Raw genomic sequence first — 25195 nt, 5'->3', positions numbered from 1 at the left:
AATAAATTTAGCACTAGTGTTAAAGTTAATTTAGGCAGTCTACAGATTGCATATACGAAGCATGAAGCGTTTCATGCAACTTATGTCGTACTGTCTGAATAAATCTCAACTAAGACTAGTTAGATCTACAGTGCCTACCTTGCTAGAAAACTAACGCCCGATTTCTGAATTGAGTATTCAAGCTGAGAACGACTTAAGTATCGTTTTGTCTCATTCAGTTGTTAAGATTTCAATGCGACAGAACGATACTTAAGTTGTTCTCAGCTGGAATATTCAATTCAGAAATCGGGCGTTATACTCGCCACTGGGTATAAGAAGCATATCATTAATGGGTTTTTTACTCTTAACAGCCTACATTTGTATTTTGAGTGAAGCTTGAGGGGTGACTTCTTTATAATCAGTTGGTACAGGTTTAGGTGCTCATTCTAGGAAATAAATTACTTTAGCTCTCCTACGTTCAAGATCTTGTTGCAGAGAGAGATTTTGTTTGTAAAACTCATGCATCTACTTCTAGGAAATATTTTTTTAATGACAATAAGGGACGAGACTATCAAGGCGTCTTTCAGACCGAAACACAATAATGCTTACATAACACATTACTGCTGCTGCCCATCTAGCCAGAATCCTGTAGAAAGGTGCTCTAAGTCGCCCTTGGGCCTGGGACTTCCCTATTCTTTTTATGCCCCGCGGAAGCATGCTGCATAATATAAGTTTGCCAAATAGCCATTTCTCGTTTAATTTTTTGTAAGGTCATGTTTGCCTTTATAGTGTGGTCTTTTGGGATATTTGTTTTCCATCGAACTTGGATTTTGAAAATGTCCAATCTGGTTGAAGAAACATCTAAATTATCTTGGATTTTATAATATTCTTCAAACGTGTCCACCAGTAGGTATTATCCAATATGGTGCTGCCGTGAGTTTGATTAGGTTTTGTTTAAAAAAAATTTCGCCAATTGTGCACCACTTCAGTGTTTGGTTACCGCAAGAGCTACGATACTCTTTACAAACTGTTTATGCAAACGTATTAAATTTTATCCAAAATATAAAAGACTTCCCTATGTATGTCCTAAAAACAACATGGCCGTTATGTCGAATTAGCCATAGATGACCGCGTAATCTTTATTAGAATTGCAGTTGTATATATGCGTGGGCGTGATCTTTACTCTCAATGTCGATTACATTGATAGCTCCATTAGATTTTCTTCGTTTCAATATAAACATTTAAATCGGACCAACAACTAAGCAAGCATCTATAATATTAGTCGTATCTATCTTAAAGTCATCTTCATATACAACGACGGTGGATATCCCAAACGGTTTGATAGTTTTTTGATTTTCGCTCAATTTTCTTAGACGTTATGTACCTGAATCCTTCTATTTCTTAATCTAGTTCTCATAGTTGAACACGTTTCGAGGCTTATATTCAAGATTTAGATTTTTTTAATGATCTCTGTTCTGTAACAGATTTGTTATGTGAGAATGCGATAAGCATAATATCCACCTTAATCAAAAGCCTCTTTATCAAATCATTAATATGATCATCTGAATTGCCATAATTAAGTGGTATGTGAGAGCGTTTGCCTTTGATTACGCGTCTATGCGTTACAGAATCGATGGTCAAGGACCTGATTAATAAATTATAGAACAATGTGACACGAGTTACATAAGCGGCGAAATGCGACGCGGACCTACATACGAAAGATACCAGCGCTGTAATAAAATAGTAATATTTGGAAATTTTGAATTAACCGACTTGATTTTTATCTATTATATTACCCTTACCTTTCCTTTCTTTCGTACGGTCCTAGTTTATCTCATATATAAAACCATTGCATATTATGTCATATATAATACCTTTGCTTCTAATTATACTCTTGATAATGTAATGTTCATAGGTACATAACACAAGTGAATTTGCTAAAGACTGTCATAACCATAATGCTGTGGTAAAGGTTACTATTACATAAATGACTTTCTTATTACCACAGATTGGGATTGGAGCGACCACCCTCAGTTTATTAATTAATAAGTTTCATTGTACAATATTTCTTTTACAAACATATTATTTCGATGAAAAAAAAATCGCTGAGTTTGTTGCGCCCATTCTTCTCAGGTCTGAGGCATTCGTTTTGGAATAGGTGGTAGTTTTTGACTTTCAATAAGTGATGCCACATCCTATTTTGATTCAAAATATTTGAATTTGATTTGAATTGAACAGACATAATTAAAATTTAGTCTCGTTGATGAAGATTAGAAAATGGTAACCTTAGTAAATATATTGTCTGTTTCATTTTAAGCTCACCTTTGCTTTGCTTTTTCATTTGTTCCAACCCATTTTGGCAATCGAGGAAAAATAAACCATGTTGCTAAATCTAAATGACTCCATTTTTCTAACAAACATTTGCATTAGTTATACTATTCCAATTAAAACAGTGGATGAGTAAATTTTTAAGTGAACTAAATAAAGACTAATTTTGCTTATTTGCACTCTGCACTGAGACCTTGTCATTTGACCTTTTAATGTGTTACTGATTCATAAACTGAACGGTTTCTGAAGGCAATGATATCGAATTCAATAAATAACAGTCGAGCGACTTGCACGATGTTATAAAAATAAGTATTAGTAGCTACGTACTTATGACCTTATATTAATGAACAATGCGCAATACTTATAACGACTATCGAAGAACTTTTAATTTGCGAAGTTATTTTTATGGATATGAAGGTATTTCTCATTATTTATTTCATCTTTGTTATTAACGTATGAATGCTTACTTGGTAAACATCTGTAAATGGTGGTTGATTGCCACTTTGGCATTTGCTAAATAAACAAACCATCTACCCACCCTGTCTTGAATAACAAAATATACGCTGATACTTGAAAACATATGATCAATTTCATTTTAACATATTATTTTCTGTAACCCAACGATTTTATAATTCTTTTGATTTACTACTTCTGTTTTAAATTTAAACGTATGCCATTTTTTTATGGAAGAGGAGGACAAACGAACGTACGGGTCGACCGATGTTAAGTAATCACCGCCGCCCACATTCTCTTGCAACACCAAAGGAATCACAAGAGCGTTGCCGGCCTCTAAGGAAGGTGTATGCGCTTTTTTTCAAGGTACCCATGTCGTATCGTCCCGGCAACACCGCACAAGGTAGCTCATTCCACAGCTTTTTTGTCGCCGCACATCCAGATGGTGGGGATGATATCCATTTCTATATTAAAACCACAGAAATTACCTCTTTCACCTTAAATTGATTTCTGAGACTGAATTATGGATCATTTTGTGATAGTACTTGAACGTCTAATAAATCGTTTAGATTGTCGGTTAATCTTCATTGACTCAACTGTGACTGACACTTGATTCATTCATCTCACCTTCTTTTGTCAACGAACAATCATATAATGGTCAAGATAATTCCAGGCACGATTTATTATTAGCTTAAGTCATTAACCACTAAATGCTAAAATAAATTCGATTGGTGGCAGTATAATTACAGTTCATATTATTGCGTAAAAAATTCGTTTCGGATCGTTGCACCCGCCTGAATCATATATTGAACAGCATAGTTGATTCCTAATATCATAGCTAATGTAATTGAAATATAGCCGCCTGTATATTTGAGTATCCATCGGCTATCACAGCGAACAATCAAATTAACTAATTTATCTAATTTGTATTAGCGGAAACGTTCCGTTGTTAATTGCGATAATGTATGGCGTTTGTTTGTAATAACTCTTGTATCTTATGTACTATGTATCTTTCTAATATCAAACATCAACGGCTTGCTGTTTGACTTTCAATGGATGGTGCGTTTTTCCCCTCCAGTGATACGTTATCCTAATGGAGTTAACTAATACAATATTGCTTACAACTCTATTACTAACCACCCGGTAAATTATCATCGAAATTCAGACGTGGACGTAATTGGTATATGACGGAGATAGCACGATCCGTTGCTCGATATGCAGAGAAACAATTCCAATAATAAAGGTATCCAGATAGTTAGAGGGAGTATTCAGGGCGTATTTTTTGCAACCCGACGTATGCTGAACGCTGATTTTGCGGGAAAATGGCCCTGGGTTCAAGCTAAGCCCAGTGTGCTGTGTGAGTGTGAGTTTTTTATTCTTTTTTTTTATGCCAAGAAGAGGGCGAGTATAGTGCCGCTTACGATTCTTGAAAAACCCAAAACTCGTCACTTTGACACATAAGATGTTACGTCTCATTTGCCCAGTTATTTCACTACCTACAGCGCCCTTCAGACCGAAACACAATTAAGCTTGCACGGCGGAAAAAGGCAACGTTGTGGTACCAATATAGCCGGCATCCTGTGCAATAGAGCCACTGGTAAATGCCCTTACTACATACACACTTGAGCCTGGGACTTCTCTATTATTTTTATGCCCGGGAAGCACAGAGCAAATAAAGCTTGAATATGGATTGCCCAGAAGGCTTTCAATTACCTTAAGCAACATTAAATTAATAACTAATTATATACAAATTTTAACAAAATACTCAATTTTATTTGAAAGTACATTATTTGTAGCGTCATGCTTGCATTATTGCCTGTAAAGGTGTCCCGCGGTCGTCATCCTTCCATAAAATATGGGGGAGGCGATGGCTGGTCAATGCGTCATACTCGTGAACGGGCGTTTCTTGTGCTGGTCGGATGAAATTATCATCGGGAACTCTATTTCATGTTGTTAACATTTAAAGTTATCTTATATGTTAAAGGTGTACAACATAATACCTTTATAATTGTTAAAATAATGCTCACCTTTTTTATAATGTGTGAGGTTTGATCCGTCAACTGTACCTACTCAATGAGGAGGAGCTTATCAATCTGACACCTGTGTATTTTGTCTTTACTTCCCAGAAAATGTCGGTTAATATTTCAATTGATTTAGCAAGATAAGAATTTTGTAAGACATAACTAAGTTTTAATTAAATTAAATTCTGGTCCATTGATTCGCTATTTGCATCGTAAATACAATCGGATGTGTATTGAGCAGTTAACTGTGTTTGAAATGATTAGTGGAAAGACGTTCAAGACAAATAGACTCAGACGGCAGCTTGAAGCGAACTACCTGTTGCCGAGTTTCTCAGCGCGAAGCTCCGGGCAGCCACTCTAGCATATTATTGTATTTCGAAGATCTATTACCAACTATCAACTACGATTCTATCTATTAAACAGAGACGTAGATATTATTACTCGATATAGATTTGGTTTAGTTTGTGTTTTAGTATTACAATGAGCGTACTAGTAAAAATTTAAATCCAAATATTTTTATTCAAAATAGGAATCCAAATCACTTATTGAACGTCAAAAACTACCACCCATTCAAAAGAGACCGCCTCAGACCTGAGAAGAATGGGCGCAAGAAACTCAGCGGGCTTTTTTTTAATATGAAAATATGGATTACAATGTGATATCGAACAATAAACATTTATAACTAAAGAGCCTGAGGGTGTTCGCTTTATTCCCAATCCGTGGTGTCATTAAGAAAATCGTTTATGCTATAGTAACATGTCCCACACAAACTTTTTTTAAAAATTCTTTTAAATTTCGTAACACATTTGTTTTGTACATTTTATGGGATCATATTGTAGAAGCATATACATCGCACGACAAAATACTAACTCGACCCAACCGAGTAGTAGGCATAACAAGTTTATGTTTGTTCCTCGTGTTAACATGATGAATGTCACAGCTTCTAGAAAGTTCCTCAACGTGCTTATGAATATACAGAACATAATCAAAAATGTTTTGATAAGAAACAGTCAAAATGTTTATTTCTTTAAAATTTTAGAATAGCCCTCTTCTACAAAGATGGTATTAATATCGGCCGCACTGCCCTATAACAAAAAAACAGAATGTGTGCTTAAGACCGCACGGCAGAAGTGAAATTTTATGTTCTCTTGTTCCGTTAGAGCGCCCTTACCTAATGAACCAACCGCCAAGAGTCTGAGCTCTGATCGGGTTTGAGTCCCGCATCGTCCATTAAAGTAGGTTCTTAGTTTAATTTGTGTAAGGCTTGTATCAAAGAAACGATGGCAGTGTGAGGAAGAAGCCAGGCAATTATCTCAGGTTCACGATAAACGTACTAAGTTCTGACGTCGAACTAATTGGAGCTTATGCACGCATTACACGACTTCTACAACTACTTAACTTTTTAACAAGTGTAACTCTTGAAAGGTGTTTGAAAAAGATCAGACGAGTTACACGTGTTGCGATAATATCTACAATATACGCAGTGTGCTCGGCCGTACTCGTTGAGCACGCGACATGTGGGGCTAAATACATTTAAACGTAACCTGTACGTGTACAATCAACTAGAGTGTTAACGTTAACACTCGAGTACACAGTTTATGCGTGCTAACTGATCGTTACCAGTAGTCTGATTAAGATGCTATGATAATTCTTCGTGACCCTGTATTGAAAAATCTGATAATTTTAATAAATAGGATCGGAGGAATGACAGAACACAAGTCAAGAGATTCTAAATGATTAACATAGCTTATACTTTAATTTGACTCCAGAGAAATTACAAGTGCGTGATTCATCATTAAATAGGGTTGTAGGTTATATTCGCTTTTTAAAGGTAGCTATTTCATAGATAACGCAGTAATATATATGCTAAACTTACACTCAGATCGCTACGAATCCAGGCAGAAATTATGATATAAGGCTTGTGTGACAGTAAAAAAAGTTTGTCTTGACGTCATTTAGTTTTCTATCATCTATTAAAATCTGAAGATGTTGCACCAAATAAGTATCACTAAAAAGTGTATCTAGTCCCTTCTTTTTTATGACAGAATTGTCTTAAAGTTAATCCTATACCGCATATGTGAGCTTTTTCTTCATATATTATTTTCATTCAAGACTTTAGTATGAATTTACAAAAGAGAATTGGCTGAGTGGTTGACCTATTGGAAAGAGTTGGAATGCTTATATTTAAATAGATACATACACACAATAAATACCAAATATAGATAGACATTTTTATCACCATATAGCTAATAGCTTTGATCCATGCTACTGTATATAAAACTATCGATAGATACCCGTAACTCTAAAATCGTCAACCTAACATAAATTTTATATTCAATATGAGTATATTTGTTTGTAACGCCTTCACTTCTTAACTACTGGAAATCGATCATTGTGAACAAATATATACAAATGCTGTGAGTTAATTTAGAATTTTCTTAAAGTTGAACGCGGAAGAAGTCGGTACAGGAGATAGTAGTTATTTTTTTTAAACTGAATAGAGTCCACTGTGTTTAAGAAAACATTTCTACAATAATAATTTGATTTTTTTGTAATTCGACGACCAAACCAATGATCCGTTGATTAAGAAAATAGACTCCAGATACACTTTCACATAACAGTTTTTCTAACATATGTTTATCGCGCTTGTCACCTTCACCATGGTATGTTGAGCCTCGATAACTTTAAAACTCACAAAATATGTTTGGAAACTACCTACTACTATACACATCTATCGAGCGTAGTATCAAAACTAAAAAAAAATATATATCTAACTACTAATAAAGATAAAGTAAATACTCATTTCCGTGACCATTTAGTTCTCATTGCGTTCGGATTCAGTACTTAAAACCGATACCGCATTACATAGGCTGAAAGTTAAATTGGCGAAGCGCGTCATGCAATAAAGCCTTCAATAATAGTTTATTGAATTCACCATTAAAACAACAACTCGTAGCTAAAACTTGATCTCGGCCACTCCCGTGATTGAACCTAATATCGGCTTTTAAAATGAAAATATTTTTGTAATAAAAATGCTTGGACTCACTATACTGCTACAACATTGTGACAATAAAGTTTTATTGAATTTCTTAAAGGTTCTCGAAGTAGTCTTTGAGGTTTGTAAAGCGAATATTATTCGAAGTTTTTTAATTTAATAAAACAATAAGTAGAGTAAAACAATAACCTTCTGTTGTTATAAGAGTTATTGCATTGTTGAAATTCTAGATAAGACTTATAGCAAAGAATGCAGACTTGAGAACTTTTTGTTTTTTAAATGCTTCTCATTAGCTTCACCTGTATGTATATTTGTTTGTAACCGACTCATTTGGGCGCGATTTTGACCCACTTTAAACAACTTCGTTAAAAAACTTCGTCGATTTATCGAGAACCGATGACAATATATTAATTTAATTAAATTTTCAATTAATTATTCCTTTTTCAAACTAAGATTTTTCAAAAAAATACTTATTGTTAATTTATATAATTTTCATCATTCGCCAATAAAGTATGAATTCATGTTAATTTTAAATTTCAACCATTATCTTTGACTGATTTATCTAATATTAGTATACTTTCGAATAGCAAAGAGAATTTTTGCTCTGTAGCGTGTTTTTTTTTTAATAGTTTAAAAAAATATAAAATAGTTTATATAATATTATTATAAAGTTAGTTTGAATATATTGTACACATAATATACTCAGAGCAACGTTATTTCTTTCGTTAGACATCTCCAAGGATTCTCGTGAAAGCACTCGCAATAGTTTTTTTGTCGCATTGAATATTGCCTGACAATTTTTTGGAATATTATTAGTAACTTGTTAATCTTGATGTCGATTTTCTCAAGAAAAGTTCATAAGGTGCGCAGAGCAATTTACTTTTTAACTAACACTCATTTGGATAATGTTTCCTCGATTCGAGCGCAACCAGATATTTATATTACATTTGTAGTTACAAAACGTTATATAGTAAGTTTTACTAGAGTGTTACTAGAGTGCTTTTTAAACTACAGTTTTTTCATATCAGGAAATGATTAATTTTATTATTCATAATTCATACATACATACATACACTCGCGCCTTGTTTCCGTCGGGGTAGGCAGAGACAATAGAATGCAACTTGCTTCTATCCTCACAAAACTCACGCGCTTTCTCTACATTCATTACTCTTTTCATACATGCTCACCATTATAATAACAGTTTATTATTAATAATCATAAAATATTAATAATAATAATCATGATTCAGTTCAAGTATTATCTTAAACATTAAAACAAGATATAATACTACATATTGTATTATTCGGAATCGGATTTAACACTTTGGAGTGGATCAAGTTTAAAACATGGCGTCGAAAACATTTTCAGACTTAAAATTAAAAAAATGTTCTAAAATTATAAATTATAAAATATATAAATTATACTGCGGATACGTGTATATTATAGTGTAGTTTATGTATTTATTAATTGATTACATGGAATTTTCTATATTATAATAGAGAATTTTATTTATTGGAGTCATCAAAAGTTGTACTTTGTGGGCTATCATGCTTATACATCGATCAAAGCACAAACCACCTATTATTAGTGAATGATACGAAATAATTTTCTGTGTGAGTTTTTATGTAATTACTAATTATTATTTACAGAGTCACCACGCGTGACTGCGGTGCATTGATATTGAAAACAATTAAGCATGAATGTGTTTTGATTACATAATTTGTGAAACTTTTATTTAAATTCATACAACTCATTTCAGATATAATAGTTTTGAAGTTACATTTCTTATATGCTTGTTAGCTTATAACCTAGGTCCTACAGAATCATTAAGAGAAAAATTTAAAGAAATAAACATTTTGACCGTTGCTTCTCTATAGTTCATGAAAATGTTCATAAGCACATTGAGGAATTTGCTAGTAAGAAATGTTACAAAGAAAATGTGTAACGAAATTTGAAAGGATTGTTAAAAAACGTTTGTGTGGGAAAGTTTACTGAAACATTTTTCGATTTTCTTAATGATACCACAGACTGGGAATGAAGCGAACACCCTCAGGCTCTTCAATTATAAATGTTCATTGTACGATTTTACACTGTAATCCATATTTTTATAAAAAAAAGGCCGCTAAGTTTCTTGCGCCCGTTCTCCGCAGGTCTGAGGCAGTCTAATTTGAATGGGTGGTAGTTTTGATGTTCAATAAGTGATTTTGAGTCCTATTTTGAATAAAAATATTTGAATTTGAATTTACTGAAAAAATATGCGTTAATAATAAACTGTTACGATATAAGCGTACAGTGACATGAGTTTATGACAGAGTGAAGTTATCAATACAGTTATTGCATAAACATAGATCTGTCTAGTATAGTGTGAAGTGACATGTATAGAAAATGTATTTATTTATATGGTAACGCTGTCTTACAACAGATACATATTGTACTACAGAGATTAGTATAAATAATACTTATAACTTTTCTTTTTTGTATCGCCGAGACACGTCTAGACAAGCAACTACTCATACCTAATATAACTAACTATATAGCTAATATAATTAACTGTATAGCTAATATAATTAACTGTATAGCTAATATAGCTAACTATATAGTTATTTATATTATCTATACTATATAGTTTGTTATATTAGCTATGACTAGTTGCTAGATAAATCAGGTAATAAACTGGAATGTATGTATACCTACCTCTTTTCAGCGGAATTTCTGATATCAAGGAACTCTCACATAGTACGCTACTTCATCCTAATAGGTATTGTTTTCGTGGCTTTATTAAATCGGTTTTTAATCACATTTTATGTTTAAATGCAGATGAACAAAGTAGCCTTAGTTACTCTTTATAATATGAGCCTGTTAATGTTAATGAAAAATTAAAAAAGACTAAAGCCTTCTAAACGATTATCTTATATCAGTTTAACAGTGTGTTTTACCAGTAGGAAGCTCCTTTGTACAGGATGCCGGCTAGATTTGGATACCACAACGTCGCCTATTTCTGCTATGAAGCAGTTATGTGTTAGCATTATTATGTTTCGCAGATGAGGCTTAACATCTTGTATCTCAAGGTGACGAGCGCAATTATAGTGCTGCTCAGAATTTTTGGGTTTTTCAAGAATCCTGAGCGGCACTGTATTATAATGGGCAGGGCGTATCAATTAACGTCAGTCCTGCTCGTCTCCTCCCTTATTTCCAGTGAATTTGGGTTATAGAATCTGTTTTGAATTCTTGTTAATTTTTTAATAAATGCTTTATATAGCCTTGACAGATTAAACATGGTATTTTCGACAATATAAATAGTTTTATCCATTTAACGGATGGGAAAAGGTAGTTGAATCTTTAGATCTTAGCCTATTAGGTAATTGATACAAAACCATGTTCTTGGAAGTAAATAAAAATATTCATTCATATTTTACACAACTTTAAACTGTATGATTTTATCATATTTGTATTTCAGAAGCATAAATCCCAAGTTAACTTCAAAACACAATTAACACAGTTAAATATAAGAAAAGATGAAGGCGGTTGTTGATTATAAGGTATTTTAATGAATATCAATAAAAATTATATTATACTATATATAGTATCGTATACAGTAGCCAAACGTGTCGTAAAGTGTAGAACCTCTATTAATTCATTAACACATTCAGCTTCCACCTTCGTCGATATAATTATAAATGACCATTTGTTTTGTCGTAAAACCTTTTAAACTTTAATATACATTCATTTTTGTGTCGATGTAAATGTAGTTTTTGTTAAGTTAGCCTCACTGAATTGCTTTTAATTTTCAAGGGACGTTTAACTATTTTCTATGTTTAAAAAACATTAGTGTCGTAAAATTTTGGACAGTGTTTTGTTTCTATTGAATACTCCAAGGATCGGTTTTTAGAGATAGTCTCAGATGATCGTGAAGTTGTTGTATTACGCGCCGATGGTGTCGCCGCACTCATCGCACTCTCCGCTGCGTTACGCGAGTGGAAGATGAATTTTTGCTAAATATAATAATAGTGTAGTGTGTTTCTCTTAAGCCCTTATATAGATTTATTAAATACTAGCTGACCTGGCAAACGTTGTTTTGCCATAAACATTATATGTAAGCCTTCCTTGAGCTTCAACGAATCTATTACAAAAGATTTGATTGAGATCGGTCGAATAGTTTAGGAGTTAATAGGGAACATACAAACATACATTCTCTTATATATATATATAAATTCTATTGCTTGTACGATAACGTTCCATATTTATTTTTAGGTAATTGAACAACTAAAAAGAGTAGGGTGTCCATACTGCGGGACTCTTCGGTTTAATCATTTAAAAATTAACGCAAGGTAAATTTATACTTGATAAAGTGATCACTTTCCAAAATATTCGTTCACTAAATTACTCATTCGGAATCATAATTAACAATCCAAAACTTCATAAAATAAAAACATCATTATACAAAGTTTCATTAATTTTATTATAGATAAAGATAGACAAAATCCATTGCTTGATAATCGTTTCAATTATCAAAACTTACTTTATAAATAGAGAAATAAAGAAGTATTGAAGACTAATAATAAAACAGTCAAACGTAGTGATAATTTATTTTTTGTATAGTCAAAAAAAACAAAAAAAAATTTAGACTATTAATCACAAGGCACTAGTATAGTATGCCGCAGCAAGGCCAGCGATAAGCGAATCGACCCTTGTTCACTAGTAAGTCCCAAAATATTTTTTATCAAGTAACATTGCATCTACAGTCATCTTATATAATCACAAATTAAAAAGCCTTATGTCCTTATGCTACACAAACATTATGTCCAAGTGTCGCTGGCCAAATCCATAAACGTTCTGGTGTAAGATTGCTAGATCACAATGTGCCAGGCCAACGACATATAGATTTTTATTTGAGAGAAGACTTAATAAATAAGGCAGGCATTCTTTTATAACCTGTACTTACGACGTTGAAAGCTGGGTGTATTGGTCTGTTCAGTACAGCTCCATCCCAATGATACATCAAAATAACTCATCAGTTACTTTAAATCCAGTCGTATACAATAATAGTTCAAGTAAAAGACCACCTTAATTTTACAGGCGTGATAATATGTCGTAAAAATGTATAACGTTTTACAGAAACCATTATTTTATAGAAAGGAACCCATTAAAGGCCATTAAGAGATTGCGAAATTATATGAAATGGTATTATAGTGTGTTAATTTTTTTTTTAAATATAACTGTGAGCCATATTCTTTACAATTCGAAAGACGAGTGTGAAATTCAACTGTTACATTTTAGAAAAAAAAATAAACAGTTATCAGTTTACATTTTTACGTAGTTTATTACCTCAAAAATAATTTATTAACTTTGGTCGAAAAATAACACGTATTATGAATATCAAATATCACGTATCAATATACACGTATGTATTTTACGAACTGAAAGATTATAAATTAATTAGACGTGGTAAGTAACTCATTGCTACTCTTTTAAATAAATATTTACAGTTTCAGCATTTTACATTAGATATATTTATGCAATGTTTGTTATGTGAAGCAACAAAAATACTTAAACGTTACCGCTTAGATGTGTATTAAAAAAAACAAAATCGAAGTAGAATTCATAAAAGCTCAAAAGGGTAAACAGTGCAGTTGATGCATCAATACTCCAAAGAATATGTAATTACTACGTAATAAGTGGCGGGAATGCTTAAATTACAATTGAAATTTAGTTTAGTATGAATCGTGTGGTGATTTGACGTAAGTTTGAAATAGTAGGTAGTAATTACAGTATGGCGATTGGCCACGAAGCTCCGAATCCGGCTAAGTTTGAAAGCGAACAAATGGTTAAAACGTAGTGGAGTACGGCTACCTCCATTTTTTACAAGATTATAGCCGTCATCTGTCAATCTATCAATGACTGCAGGCTTCATACAAACGCCTTTTTCTTAGAGATTTTCGATAGGCTGCATACACTGATGCATACACTGTATATAAGTAAATGTGTTATGCGAGTATTTTATCAACGAAAGAAATAAAATCTAAATAATATACTTACGGGATACACCAACCACCTCAATTTGCGCCCGTTTACGATCGTGAGGCATGGACCAGCTATCGTTTTAAATATAAGACTTATGTTCATACATTCATCCCCACCATCTGGATGTGTGGCGGTCCTCCATAGTGCAGTTTTCAAGAAGCTTTCTTCCACGTACTACAAAGCTGTGGAATGAGCTTCCTTGTGCGGTGTTTCCGGGACGATACGACATGGGTACCTTCAAAAAAAGCACATACACCTTCCTTAAAGGCCGGCAACGCTCTTGTGATTCCTCTGGTGTTGCAAGAGAATGTGGGCGGCGGTGATCACTTAACACCAGGTGACCCGTACGCTCAAGACGTATTAGCTTGATGGTAAATGTACAGGGTGTATCCCTGTATAAAATGTATCAGTAACCCAGTAATTACACTATCTACGGCGTAACCGTAACCGAAACACAAGTAGATGTAAGAATCTTGTAGGTAAAATTAAATTTTACATTTTAATTATTTAATTAACTAAACTAATTAACAAGGATACTGTTTGATGTTCGTACTTTTTGTAATAAGTTTCAAAGAATTAGTAGAATATTGTTGAAAGTATTTCATACTACTTTGAGAATTAATATATAAAAAGCGGCCAAGTGCGAGTCAGCTCACCCATGAAGGGTTCCGTAGCAGCAAGTAACATAATATAAAAGTTCTTGTAGTTCGTTCTAACTTTATATTAGAGTTGATTGATATATTGTTCAATGAAAGGTAAATTGCGGTTTAAGATTTATGATGTCTTAAAAAAAACTACTTACTAGATCTCGTTCAAACTAATTTTCGGTGGAAATTTGCATTGTAAACATTACATATTTTTAATTAATTAAGTATGGGGTAATTTTAAGGTATATTTTTTATTATTTATATTATTATTATTATATTTAAGTTCTTATTATATTCTAAGCAACCCTCAAATTTTTTTTGTGAAAATCTTAATGCGGTTCACAGAATACACCTACTGCCGACTTTCAACAGTACAGTTCTTATAGTTTCGGAAAAAAGTGGCTTTGACATACGGACGGACAGACAGACATGACGAACCATAAGAGTTCCGTCTTCTGCCATCTGGCCACGGAACCCTAATAAACGGGGACGAAAGGCAATTCGCTTTTGAAGCGAACTTCATTCTCATACATAGCAAAGTATCAATACACTATTATCACCAATTGCAATGAATTCGTATTAAATAATATGAAATAACATGTAATTTTCAATTCGTTTTTTCCTTTTATGAATATAATTATTAGTAAATTGTTTTCTAAGTAAAACGTTGCCGGCAGTGGAAATACTTATCCGGCATGCAATCGATACACAGCCAACTAATTTATTATTTATAATATTATAATTGCACTTTCAACATAATTATACGAAATGTATTCCAATGCTGCGGCCAACGCTTCAGATACCTGGTTATTTTGCATATTATCTAGTCGTAAGATCGCTCCACTACTTACGCACATTTTAAACTTACATATTATTTTAACAAAAATGTGCCTTTATGTCTTGCACTTTAGTTAAATTGGTTCAATCACTCTTGGATTGATTTTTTTTATGAAAATAAGGAGCGAGACGAGCAGGACGTACAGCTGATTCTTGAAAATTCCCAAAAAATCTGAGCGGCACTACAGCTGCGCTCGTCACCTTGAGACATAAGATGTTAGGTCTCATTTGGCCAGTAATTTCACTTGCTACGGCGCCCTTCAGACTGAAATACAGCAATGCTTACACATTACTGCTTCACGGCAGAAATAAGCGCCGTTGTGGTACCCATAATCTAGCCGGCATCCCGTGCAAAGGAGCCTCCCACTGGTTTTACCGATAAAATAATAAAATATCCATCAATCTGTGTAAGATAGCCTTAGTATTAAGTTATTTATCGGTGTTGTGGTGTGCGTGACCTCTCTGTCGAACCTACGTAAAAAAACAAATAAAACATTCGTCTGTCTCTTTCGCACTTATTAGGTACTTCACACACTGCGAGCAGTAAGCGTTTAATATAGAAAACCATTTTTAAATTAGCACAACATAATAAATTAGTTGTGTATAATTAAAAATAATAAAAATTATTACACTAGTAATATTGTGCCCTGATTGAGGCATCTACAGCTTACTGAAGACCGAAGGGATTGAACTGTGACCTTGATTGAAATATATAAACGTTCGCATAGTTTTATAAAACACTGCCAACGTTAGATCTTTTGGTGATGTTTGACGTTTATCACCTATTTTACTTTTGAGTATAGAAGCTTTTGAGGACCTGAGGGTAATGCATAATTTATTCTTGTATAGATTGAAGATTCTCAAACGGAGTACAATGCTGCGGAAAATATTACATATTACGTGAGGTGTGGCTTGAGTGTCAGCGGGTTGATTGATCAGAGCGATAAATCGCAAGAAACATTCAATACAAACACCCTCAATTATGGTGCTCCTTATTGTTAATTTAAATCTGTTATCATCTTAAACAGAACATCTTATTGAATAACGTGTGAGTTCGCGTTGATTTCGATGTTCTAAATTTACTTAACTTTTTTGTTTGTAGATTATAATGAATTAAACATTAAATATCCCGAGTTGGAAAAAACAATGCATCACTGAACTACATCCAAATCGATTTAGCTGTTTATGAGATAAAATTCTACACTCACATAAAAACAAAATGCACAAACTATTTCTTTAAAAAAAATATTTAGTGGACATTAACTGCAATACATATTTAAATTTTATTAAATGTCAAATTTGAGTATTAACCCACAAAAAATGATACAGAATATAGGTTAGTATAATTTAAATAATCAAAATTTAAAATATCTATTTTTTAATGTAAGAACTCGTAACTATTGTTAAACGAAATCGTTTAACAAAAGGTTTGATTTTTATATAATTTATTAGAATTTCAAATAAATTTTTTTCAACTGTGACAGTGGATCTATATCCTCATATTACCCTTTGTATTTTTGTATGAATAAAAATGATTAGCCAAGCAAGATGTAAATCTGATGGTAATCGAAACATCCTACCTATTATAGTGCTATGCCGCTCAGGATTCCTAACAATTCAAAAATTTTGAGTGTCACTGCGATTCCACACGGAATTTGGAGTTTTACGATCACCCTGAGTGTCACTGTATTGTAATGGGCTACTGGTTAATTTAAAAATATCATTATTATATTTATTAAAATTAAAAACTATGAACTTGCAATAAGATACCATTATTAAAATATTGATTTATAATTTTTTCAGACCATGTGCAAAGTAATTAATTTGAAGATATGATCGATGATGACAAGCAAAAATAACAGTAACAGTAACCTGATATAAAGTAAAAGAGTATATGTTCAGTTTTGTTCCTCTCAGAAGCTAATTTTTTTCGAACATAATTTGATAAGATTCAGTAAGTAATTTAAATGAAATATTTATAATGGTTAAAAAAGCGCTTAGTTTACGCCTGTTTGAATAATGTTTACTTGACTCTTACTTTGACTTTAACTTAGTAAAGAAATTGTACTAGTTATTTGTCTTGTTATTATTAACTCATAACTGCTTCGAAATGATCTTAAATGATTTCCGCTCGGCTAAAAGCAGCTTAAACTATAGCCCCACCTTTAGTGATTCATGATGGAAGCTACGCGGTCATAATGTGCGTTAATTTGATCTAAAAATAACACCATTCTTTGTTTGTTAGATTTTTACGAAATCTGTCCGTGTTCATTACGAGTATAATTCTGTATTGTCTGGAATATGGCCGCTCTACTTTTTTAATTATCCGAAAAGAGTTTATATTTTTATTGAGAGAAACTTTACAACTCTATTAATAATTGCTTTGTTCGTATTCTGGTGCATCTTGTGCCCACTCAAAACAAAATTATTAAATATCATTAGTGATACTATTATATATATATATATATATATTTATCCGAAAAGAGTTTATATTTTTATTGAGAGAAACTTTACAACTCTATTAATAATTGCTTTGTTCGTATTCTGGTGCATCTTGTGCCCACTCAAAACAAAATTATTAAATATCATTAGTGATACTTTTAAATACGGTATGTGTGTTTATTAACTTTTACATATAATTTTATTTTAACTAATTTAATAATTTTTCTTTCCTGATATCTAATTTATAAAATTCTCATGTCGCAATGTTTGTAGTTAAACTCCTTCGAAACGGCTTGAACGATTCTCATGAAATTTTGAGTGCATAGAGGTAGGTCTGAGAATCGCACAACAACTATTTTTCATCTCCCTAAATGTCAGGGGTGGTCCACGCCAAATTTTTTTTTTAATTTTTTTGACATTTTTTTTAAATTTGTTTGATTATGAGCCAGCATTAAAATACATACAACTTCAAATTTTCACCCATCTACGATCAACAGTGACTTTTGTATCGCGATTTTAATATCGGCAATACAACGTTTGCTGGGTCAGCTAGTTTATTTATAAGATCATGTTAAAGTGTTTTTTCGATATTTGGTAATACATGCAGTTCTTTAACGAAACAGAAACGTTTATCCCAATTTCATTTACGATTTGTAATGTTTAAAAAGTAGTTGTGTAGGTATCAAAGGAGCTTAATATACATATCCTAAGTATTGCTGTTATTGCTTCTTATTATTTTTGTTTACCTTTTGTACTTTAATGTAGTGTTTCGTGTGTATATAATGTTTGTTTTTATAATTTTCGTTTTCTTAAGCAGATTTATTAATTTTTTAAAATTATTTGTTCCAGGTAAGTACTACTTGTTCATCAATTATCGTTTTAAGCCAGGTAAGGATATGTTACATAATACGCAATTGTGGGTATCTATTACTATTGGTACGAGTTCAGATGAAAATTTTACGATTACTACACATTTAATGTAGCGTTAGTGACGCGATAAGTAAAATCGTTGGCTCACACATCGGAGCCGACAGTTCGATCCTCACCCGCCACGGTACCATTGTATTTCCGGTTTTCAAATTCATATGTACGTTTATTCGACCCTTTACAAGTATTGTATTTTTCTATTTTTTATTTTTATTTGTATTATTTTACTCTTTCATATATTTATCTATATGTATATACTATAATATATGTGTCTATTTTTGAAACTTTCTTACCATTTTAATGTATTGTTTTCTCTTTATATAGTATTTATTTTTTTAATTTATTTAAGCAAACTTTACAGCATTTCTATTCTACAAATTAATACTATGAACTATTTATATGTATTGCCTTTTACAAAGTTTGACAGGTTAAATTATAATGTAATAATAATGCTCATAAATAAATGGTAAATATAAGAAGAAGAAGTCCTGAATAATGTGTGCTTGTGATACATGATTACTATATAGATATGTGAATATATAGATATATGAATATGTGAGAGTGTTACGAGTTGTGAGTATTGTGTAATGCTTAGACTAATGGACATCATTCTCAGCTTGGGACATGTGCTGGATCACTGAGTTAATAAATTTATTACGGCTGATGAAAAAAAAATATATATAAAAAATGTTTGCCTGGAAGAGATCACTATATATAGTCAATACGCCGCCATTAGCACCATATGATATTAATATGGGTAATAAATTAATATCATCTGCTGAACCATATCCACTTGTTCTATAAAAAAAAACAATAGTGATGTACAATTTTGTTATAACATTCCGATAAATCAGAGTCAGAAAAATATATGAAATCAAAACTATGAAATAGATCTTCTGCTTCAAGGCGCGTCATTAATTTATCAATAAATCTCGCTCTTTTGGTCCATGAGGAGAGATAATTGAATCAATCACTGTTAGAAGTTAAATTGGCGTTGTTACGACGATTGGCTGTCATGTATTATTTCTGATAGAAATATCTAAAGACAAACGAAAGAGTAAGAAACCTTATACAAGAAAAATCTATTTATTCCTATTATTACGCTAAACATAGAAAATATAATTGAACTAGTTAAAAATTAAAAATAAATTTGAATTTAATCGCATAATGTTTAGTATAGTTTACATACATTAAACTATTCCATAAACTGTAATACAAAACAATGAAAGTTTATTCATATCCGGAAAAACCCAGCGTTTAAATGCATTTATTATTAATTTATACATATATTAATAAAGAGCCGGGTTTTCCTTTGGTATCGGATTGATACTTTTACCACAAGATGCATCCTGTTTCAGAGAAGGTTTTAGTATAATATGTTTGTTGGTAATTACTTATCCGGGCTGTATATTTTTTGACTTAGAAATACCTATTTAATCAATAATTTGGTCAAATAAACAAAACAAAGAAATAATTCAGTCAATGACATTTCCACAGTAGACATATGTACGTTTGTCTACTTCGTATAGTAAAATTTGTTAGTGCAAGTAATGGAACCACCTAGAATCTAAATTCTAGATTGTGACCATCACCATAAGAAGATAAAACTTAGGTACCTTCAAGTCATGAACATTCTTTTTCTACTTACCTCCAATTACCTCGACTTCTGGTACTGCTGATGTCCAGAGGTTCAAATTCAAATATTTGTGTTCAAAATAGAATTTAAAATCACTTATTGAACGTCAAAAACAATATGCCTCAGGTCTGAGAGGAACGGGCGCAAGAAACTTAGCGGTCTGTTTGTTTTAAATAAAATTCAGTACAATATAACATCGTGCAGTTAAATTTATAAATAAATGTCCTGTAGGCGGTCGCTCCAATTCCAAAATGTAGTGTCAATAATGTTATACTAAACTTTACCACGCAAACGTTCTTTGACAATTATTTTGAATAGAGTAACACATTTGTTTTTAATATTTTCGGGGATCATGTTGTAAAACAAATACAAACATGTGAGCTTTTACTTTAATAAAAAAAAATCTTCTGTATCTACTGTCCGTTACACTCCAAAGAATTACTTATGATACTGCACTATTGTTTATGTAAAGTGTTTTGCTGAATAAATGTCTTAAACATTGACATCACTTCACACTATGCTATGGGTATATAGATTTACCTACTCAAGAAAAAATATATTTTTTTCTCAAAAGCGCCAAAAGATTTATATACTTTCGTAAACGTTTTCTTTTGCAATATTTTCGGACATGACCTTCAAAGAATTTCCGGGTCCTCTCTTGATCTTTTTGAGTTGAGAGACCTTCGGTGACAGTTATTAAGAGCCTGTCCAGATGAAGCGTTTTACGCGCGAGTTCACTCGCGCGTTTTGATTTGTATTGCGTCCAGATGCGGCGTATCACGCGCGTTCTCGCGCGCATGTGTTGGAGACGGATTTGAGCAGTTATAAACATGGACTCGGATACAGCGGTTGTGTTGTGGCTTGCATACCGTCGATGGAGACGTCGTAAACAAAGAGAAAGTCGACGATTTAACGTACATCCCATTCTACGTGATAGAATGACGCATAGTATGTTTATAACTTTATACCCAAAACTCAGAGAACATAGTGAAAAGTTTTTCAACTACTTTCGGATGTCAATAGCATCGTTTGATAATTTACTAGAAATTATCAAAGAAGATTTGTCTCCATGTCAAAATTATATGGTACGGGATACTGTTTCTGCAGAAGAAAAACTCGTGATTACTTTGAGGTAATATTTTTTATTGCTTTAGTAATACCTTAAGTAACAATTATAAGCCCAATTAACAAAAATAAAGAATTTAAACAAAATTAACAAAAATTAGGAATCATCATTCTTATATAATATAGGTAGGTACTTAAGATTTAATTTAATTATAGTTCCATTAATTCAGATTCATTGGAATCTTGTGTAGATGCCGGTGAAGGGTGTTTGTAGCTAGACGTCGTTGGTGGTCGTGACGCAGTGCAATAACCTCGATTGTAAGTCGAAAAGGTTTCAGGTGGAAACGAAGATGTTGAAGGGTCTGTTGTGGTATATCCTGTTTCTCCAAAATAATCTCTCTGTCCACGTTGTGTCATTCCTGTTTGGTAATGATATTGTGTCGAAGGTTGGTAGTCGGAACGAGCTGCTGCAGGTCTAAGACACAGAGCTTGTTGAGCTTGAAGTACTTTCATTAATTCAATTTTTGTTTGAAGTCTGTTTTCCTCTGGTACTTTAAGAAGCTCTTTGTGTAAGGACAAACAAAATAGTTTGTCATCATCTGACTCTATTTGGTTTGTTGCCTGTGGCTGATTCCCAGATGCTAAATTTGTTTTTATGATTGAGAGGAATTCTTCGTCAGCCGCATTTAGTTTTTTCTTCTTTTTTGCCTGACTACGTGGAGGTCTCATCACATCTTCCCCATCGCCAGAAAACTCCTGTTCTTCAGTTGCAACACACGCGGTGTTGATGTTGCTCTCAGTTATTTTATTCCGTGTCGATCTTTCGAGAAACATCAAACGTTCAAAATAAATATATTTGGCTTTGCCGGAGGCTCCTGATCCAGACGGTGTGGTTTTCTTCTTCTTCATTTCTCTCACAAAGCCATCACGCAACCCTTTCCACTTCTTCTGCAATAAAGTACCTGTAAATAATAAAAAGATCGAAATAAAATAATAATAATTATTTTACTTTCTTTTCAGATATTTGGCCACAGGATGTTATTTTGCGGATCTGCATTATGCCTACAGATTAGGAAAGTCTACAGTTATCGAAATAGTACAGAAAACCTGTTACATCATGTGGAACAAACTGCTAAACATAGTAATGAGACAACCAACGAAAGCTAAATGGAAAGAAATTTCGAAACAATTTCAAAAATACACAAATTTTCCAAACTGCATCGGTGCCATTGACGGCAAGCATATCCGTATTATAAAACCTAACGATTCTGGGTCTCTTTACTATAACTATAAGAGTTATTTTTCAACTGTTTTGTTGGCCGTATGTGATGCAAATTATTGTTTTATTGCAGTGGACATAGGCGCATATGGAAAAAGTAATGACTCAACAATTTTTAAAGACTCTATTTTATATAAAAAACTTGTCGAGAAAACTTTAGATATTCCAGATCCAAAGCCAATATCGCAAACAGATGCAACCCCCTTACCTCATGTCATAGTAGGAGATGAGGCGTTTAGTCTGTCTGAAAATATAATGCGCCCTTACTGCGGTAGATCTCTAACAACCAAAAAAAAAATTTTCAACTATCGCTTATCCAGGGCCCGGCGTTACATTGAATGTTGCTTTGGCATCTTGGTAAATAAATGGAGAATATTTCATAGACCGTTGAATGTGGATATAGAATTTGCAATAAACATAATTAAGGCTTGTTGTGTTCTCCATAACTACGTAAGGTTAAGGGATGGCTATAGGTATGATCACACTCTCTACGAAACATCTCTGAATAATTTGAACAATGAGGCAGTGAGGCCTAATGCGAGATCATTGAATATAAGAGATAGATTTGCTGATTATTTTGTAAACGAAGACAAACTCCCTTGGCAAGATAAAATGATATAGTTTAACAATGTAAAATCTATGCAAATAATAATATTATTTAATAAAGTATTATTTACTTACCTAAAGTTTTTTTTTTCTCTTCGGAATCACCAACTTCACAAAAAATTTCCACTATTTCTTCCCAGTTCCTACGTTTAATGGTTCTATTAGAATAATCTGATGATTCCATGTCCCATAGAGCTACCCTTTTCTCAATTTCGTCGATAAAAAGTTCCGTGTCAAAGTTATCACGCTCCATTTTGAACCAAATACGTCCACTCGCCACGGACACGCGCGTAGTACTGGACGCAGCACAGGCCCCCGAGTACCTCGACTCGCGCGGCGCTCGCGCATGGGACGCGCGAGTCGAGAGTCCCGCTCATTGCACGCGTTTTACGCGCGAGTGGGGAAACGCGCGTAGGCATCTGGACGGGATGTACGTAGCTCTAGTACCTCGGTTACGCGCGAGTGTCAACGCGCGAGTGAACTCGCGCGTAAAACGCTTCATCTGGACAGGCTCTTAGGATCAGGTCATCTTTATCCACACTTTAACAAAAATGAAATCAAAGATCAAAGATTTCTTCCGTCATGGACCATTTATTTGTAATCAGTGTTTTATAAACGAGGAAAATCATAACAAGATTGGGAATATTTTGAAAACGATGCAATTATGCGTACCGTTCTAAATCTTTATAATATCGTTATTAAATTAACTTAGAATAGAATTTAATAGACTGTCTGCAAAAAATTACTGCACCAATGATCGTATTTACAACATAAGTATTATAGTTATAATCAACTATATAATTAAATACAATACAATGTTATTATAAAAACTCGCAATCTTTCCGCATCCGGGTGTAGGTACCTCATAGTTGAGCGTTACATTAATATGTATTACAGTACGGCTACAAAATGTATTTTACACCAACTTAATATACTGCAAAATACCTAATTTCTAATTGCCAAAGTAATTTAATGTTCAAATGTTAATTAGCTTAATCTCATCCGGGTTTCCCCAAAGCGTAATGTAGGTATATATTTTATACAGTACAGTTATTTAAAGAATTACATTAATATGAATTATAATCTGATGTTAATATTCATGTATGTGTTGGAACGAGTGTATATCTTGTAATAAGTCTTATCTAACGCTGGATCAAACTATACAAAACGGTAACGACGTGGAGTTATGTTTCTTGGAGGTGCCATCTTTAATTGCTACACATTTTTTCTGAACACTCAGGAAATTGCTAATAATGGATAACGTTTTTATTTATAGGATCTTTATATACCTAAACAATTATTATCTTTTTACCTTTCGTTTGCATTGTATTAGATAGAGCCTTCATGACTTATATACTCAAATATTTTTTTATTGTCAAATTTATTTCTTATTATTACTACCGCTGAAAGTACGCGTTGAAAACTCAGTCAAACAACAATAACTAAACAAAATATCAGAACGATATTGTAACATTTGAAATACAGTCCAGGTCCGGGTTCGAATTCCGGTAGGTGGAAACATTAATATGATGAATACGCATGTTTGTTTCCGAGTCATGGATGCTTATATCTATTTATACAGTATATAAAGTAAGTAAATATATTCTATTAAATATATCGTTGTCTTATATCCGTAGTACAAGCTACAGTACAGTGTGGCAATATTTATATTGTTATTATTATATGAAAAAATCTTTGACTTTTACGTTTTTGTTACCCTGTCATGGTGCTTTGGTAATAATAGTTTGTAGAGTTAATTTAGCACAAAATCTGCGTCTCACCAAAACGGATTTTAACTAAGTTAGAATTCAGCACATATTCAAAAGTACAGTCTATTTAGGTTAAATATGTCAAAAGAAGGAAAAAACTAATAAAGTTATACTCAGACAGTAGATCTCGATAAACAAGATCCTTAATGCATATGGAAAATGAGTCCACTTTAACGTAATTTCAAGTTTA

General features: G+C 32.8%; 2 protein-coding genes across 3 annotated transcripts in view; both read left to right on the top strand.

Moving 5' to 3' along the window:
- The window catches only part of LOC126979051 (protein bric-a-brac 1-like), a 331777-nt gene that overhangs the window by 25934 nt on the left and 280648 nt on the right, over positions 1 to 25195 (top strand). The gene's annotated exons all lie outside the window — the stretch shown is intronic.
- Positions 20984 to 23310, top strand: LOC126979062 (uncharacterized). Its single transcript, XM_050828251.1, has 2 exons — positions 20984 to 21418; positions 22372 to 23310. The coding sequence occupies exons 1-2, from the start codon at positions 21117 to 21119 to the stop codon at positions 23249 to 23251; spliced, it is 1182 nt and encodes a 393-aa protein (XP_050684208.1). The 5' UTR covers positions 20984 to 21116; the 3' UTR covers positions 23252 to 23310.

The sequence above is a fragment of the Leptidea sinapis genome, chromosome Z, assembly GCF_905404315.1.
Source record: "Leptidea sinapis chromosome Z, ilLepSina1.1, whole genome shotgun sequence".
NCBI lineage: Eukaryota > Metazoa > Arthropoda > Insecta > Lepidoptera > Pieridae > Leptidea > Leptidea sinapis.
Note: the sequence above shows the minus strand (reverse complement) of the source record. Positions and strands in the feature narration are given on the sequence as shown.

What these genes read in the sequence shown, in the direction of transcription:
- LOC126979062 (XM_050828251.1), top strand. Translation starts at nt 21,117, where the DNA reads ATGGACTCGGATACAGCGGTTGTGTTGTGGCTTGCATACCGTCGATGG. An exon ending in AAACTCGTGATTACTTTGAG is followed by an intron (nt 21,419 to 22,371) that starts GTAATATTTTTT and finishes CTTTCTTTTCAG; the next exon opens with ATATTTGGCCACAGGATGTT.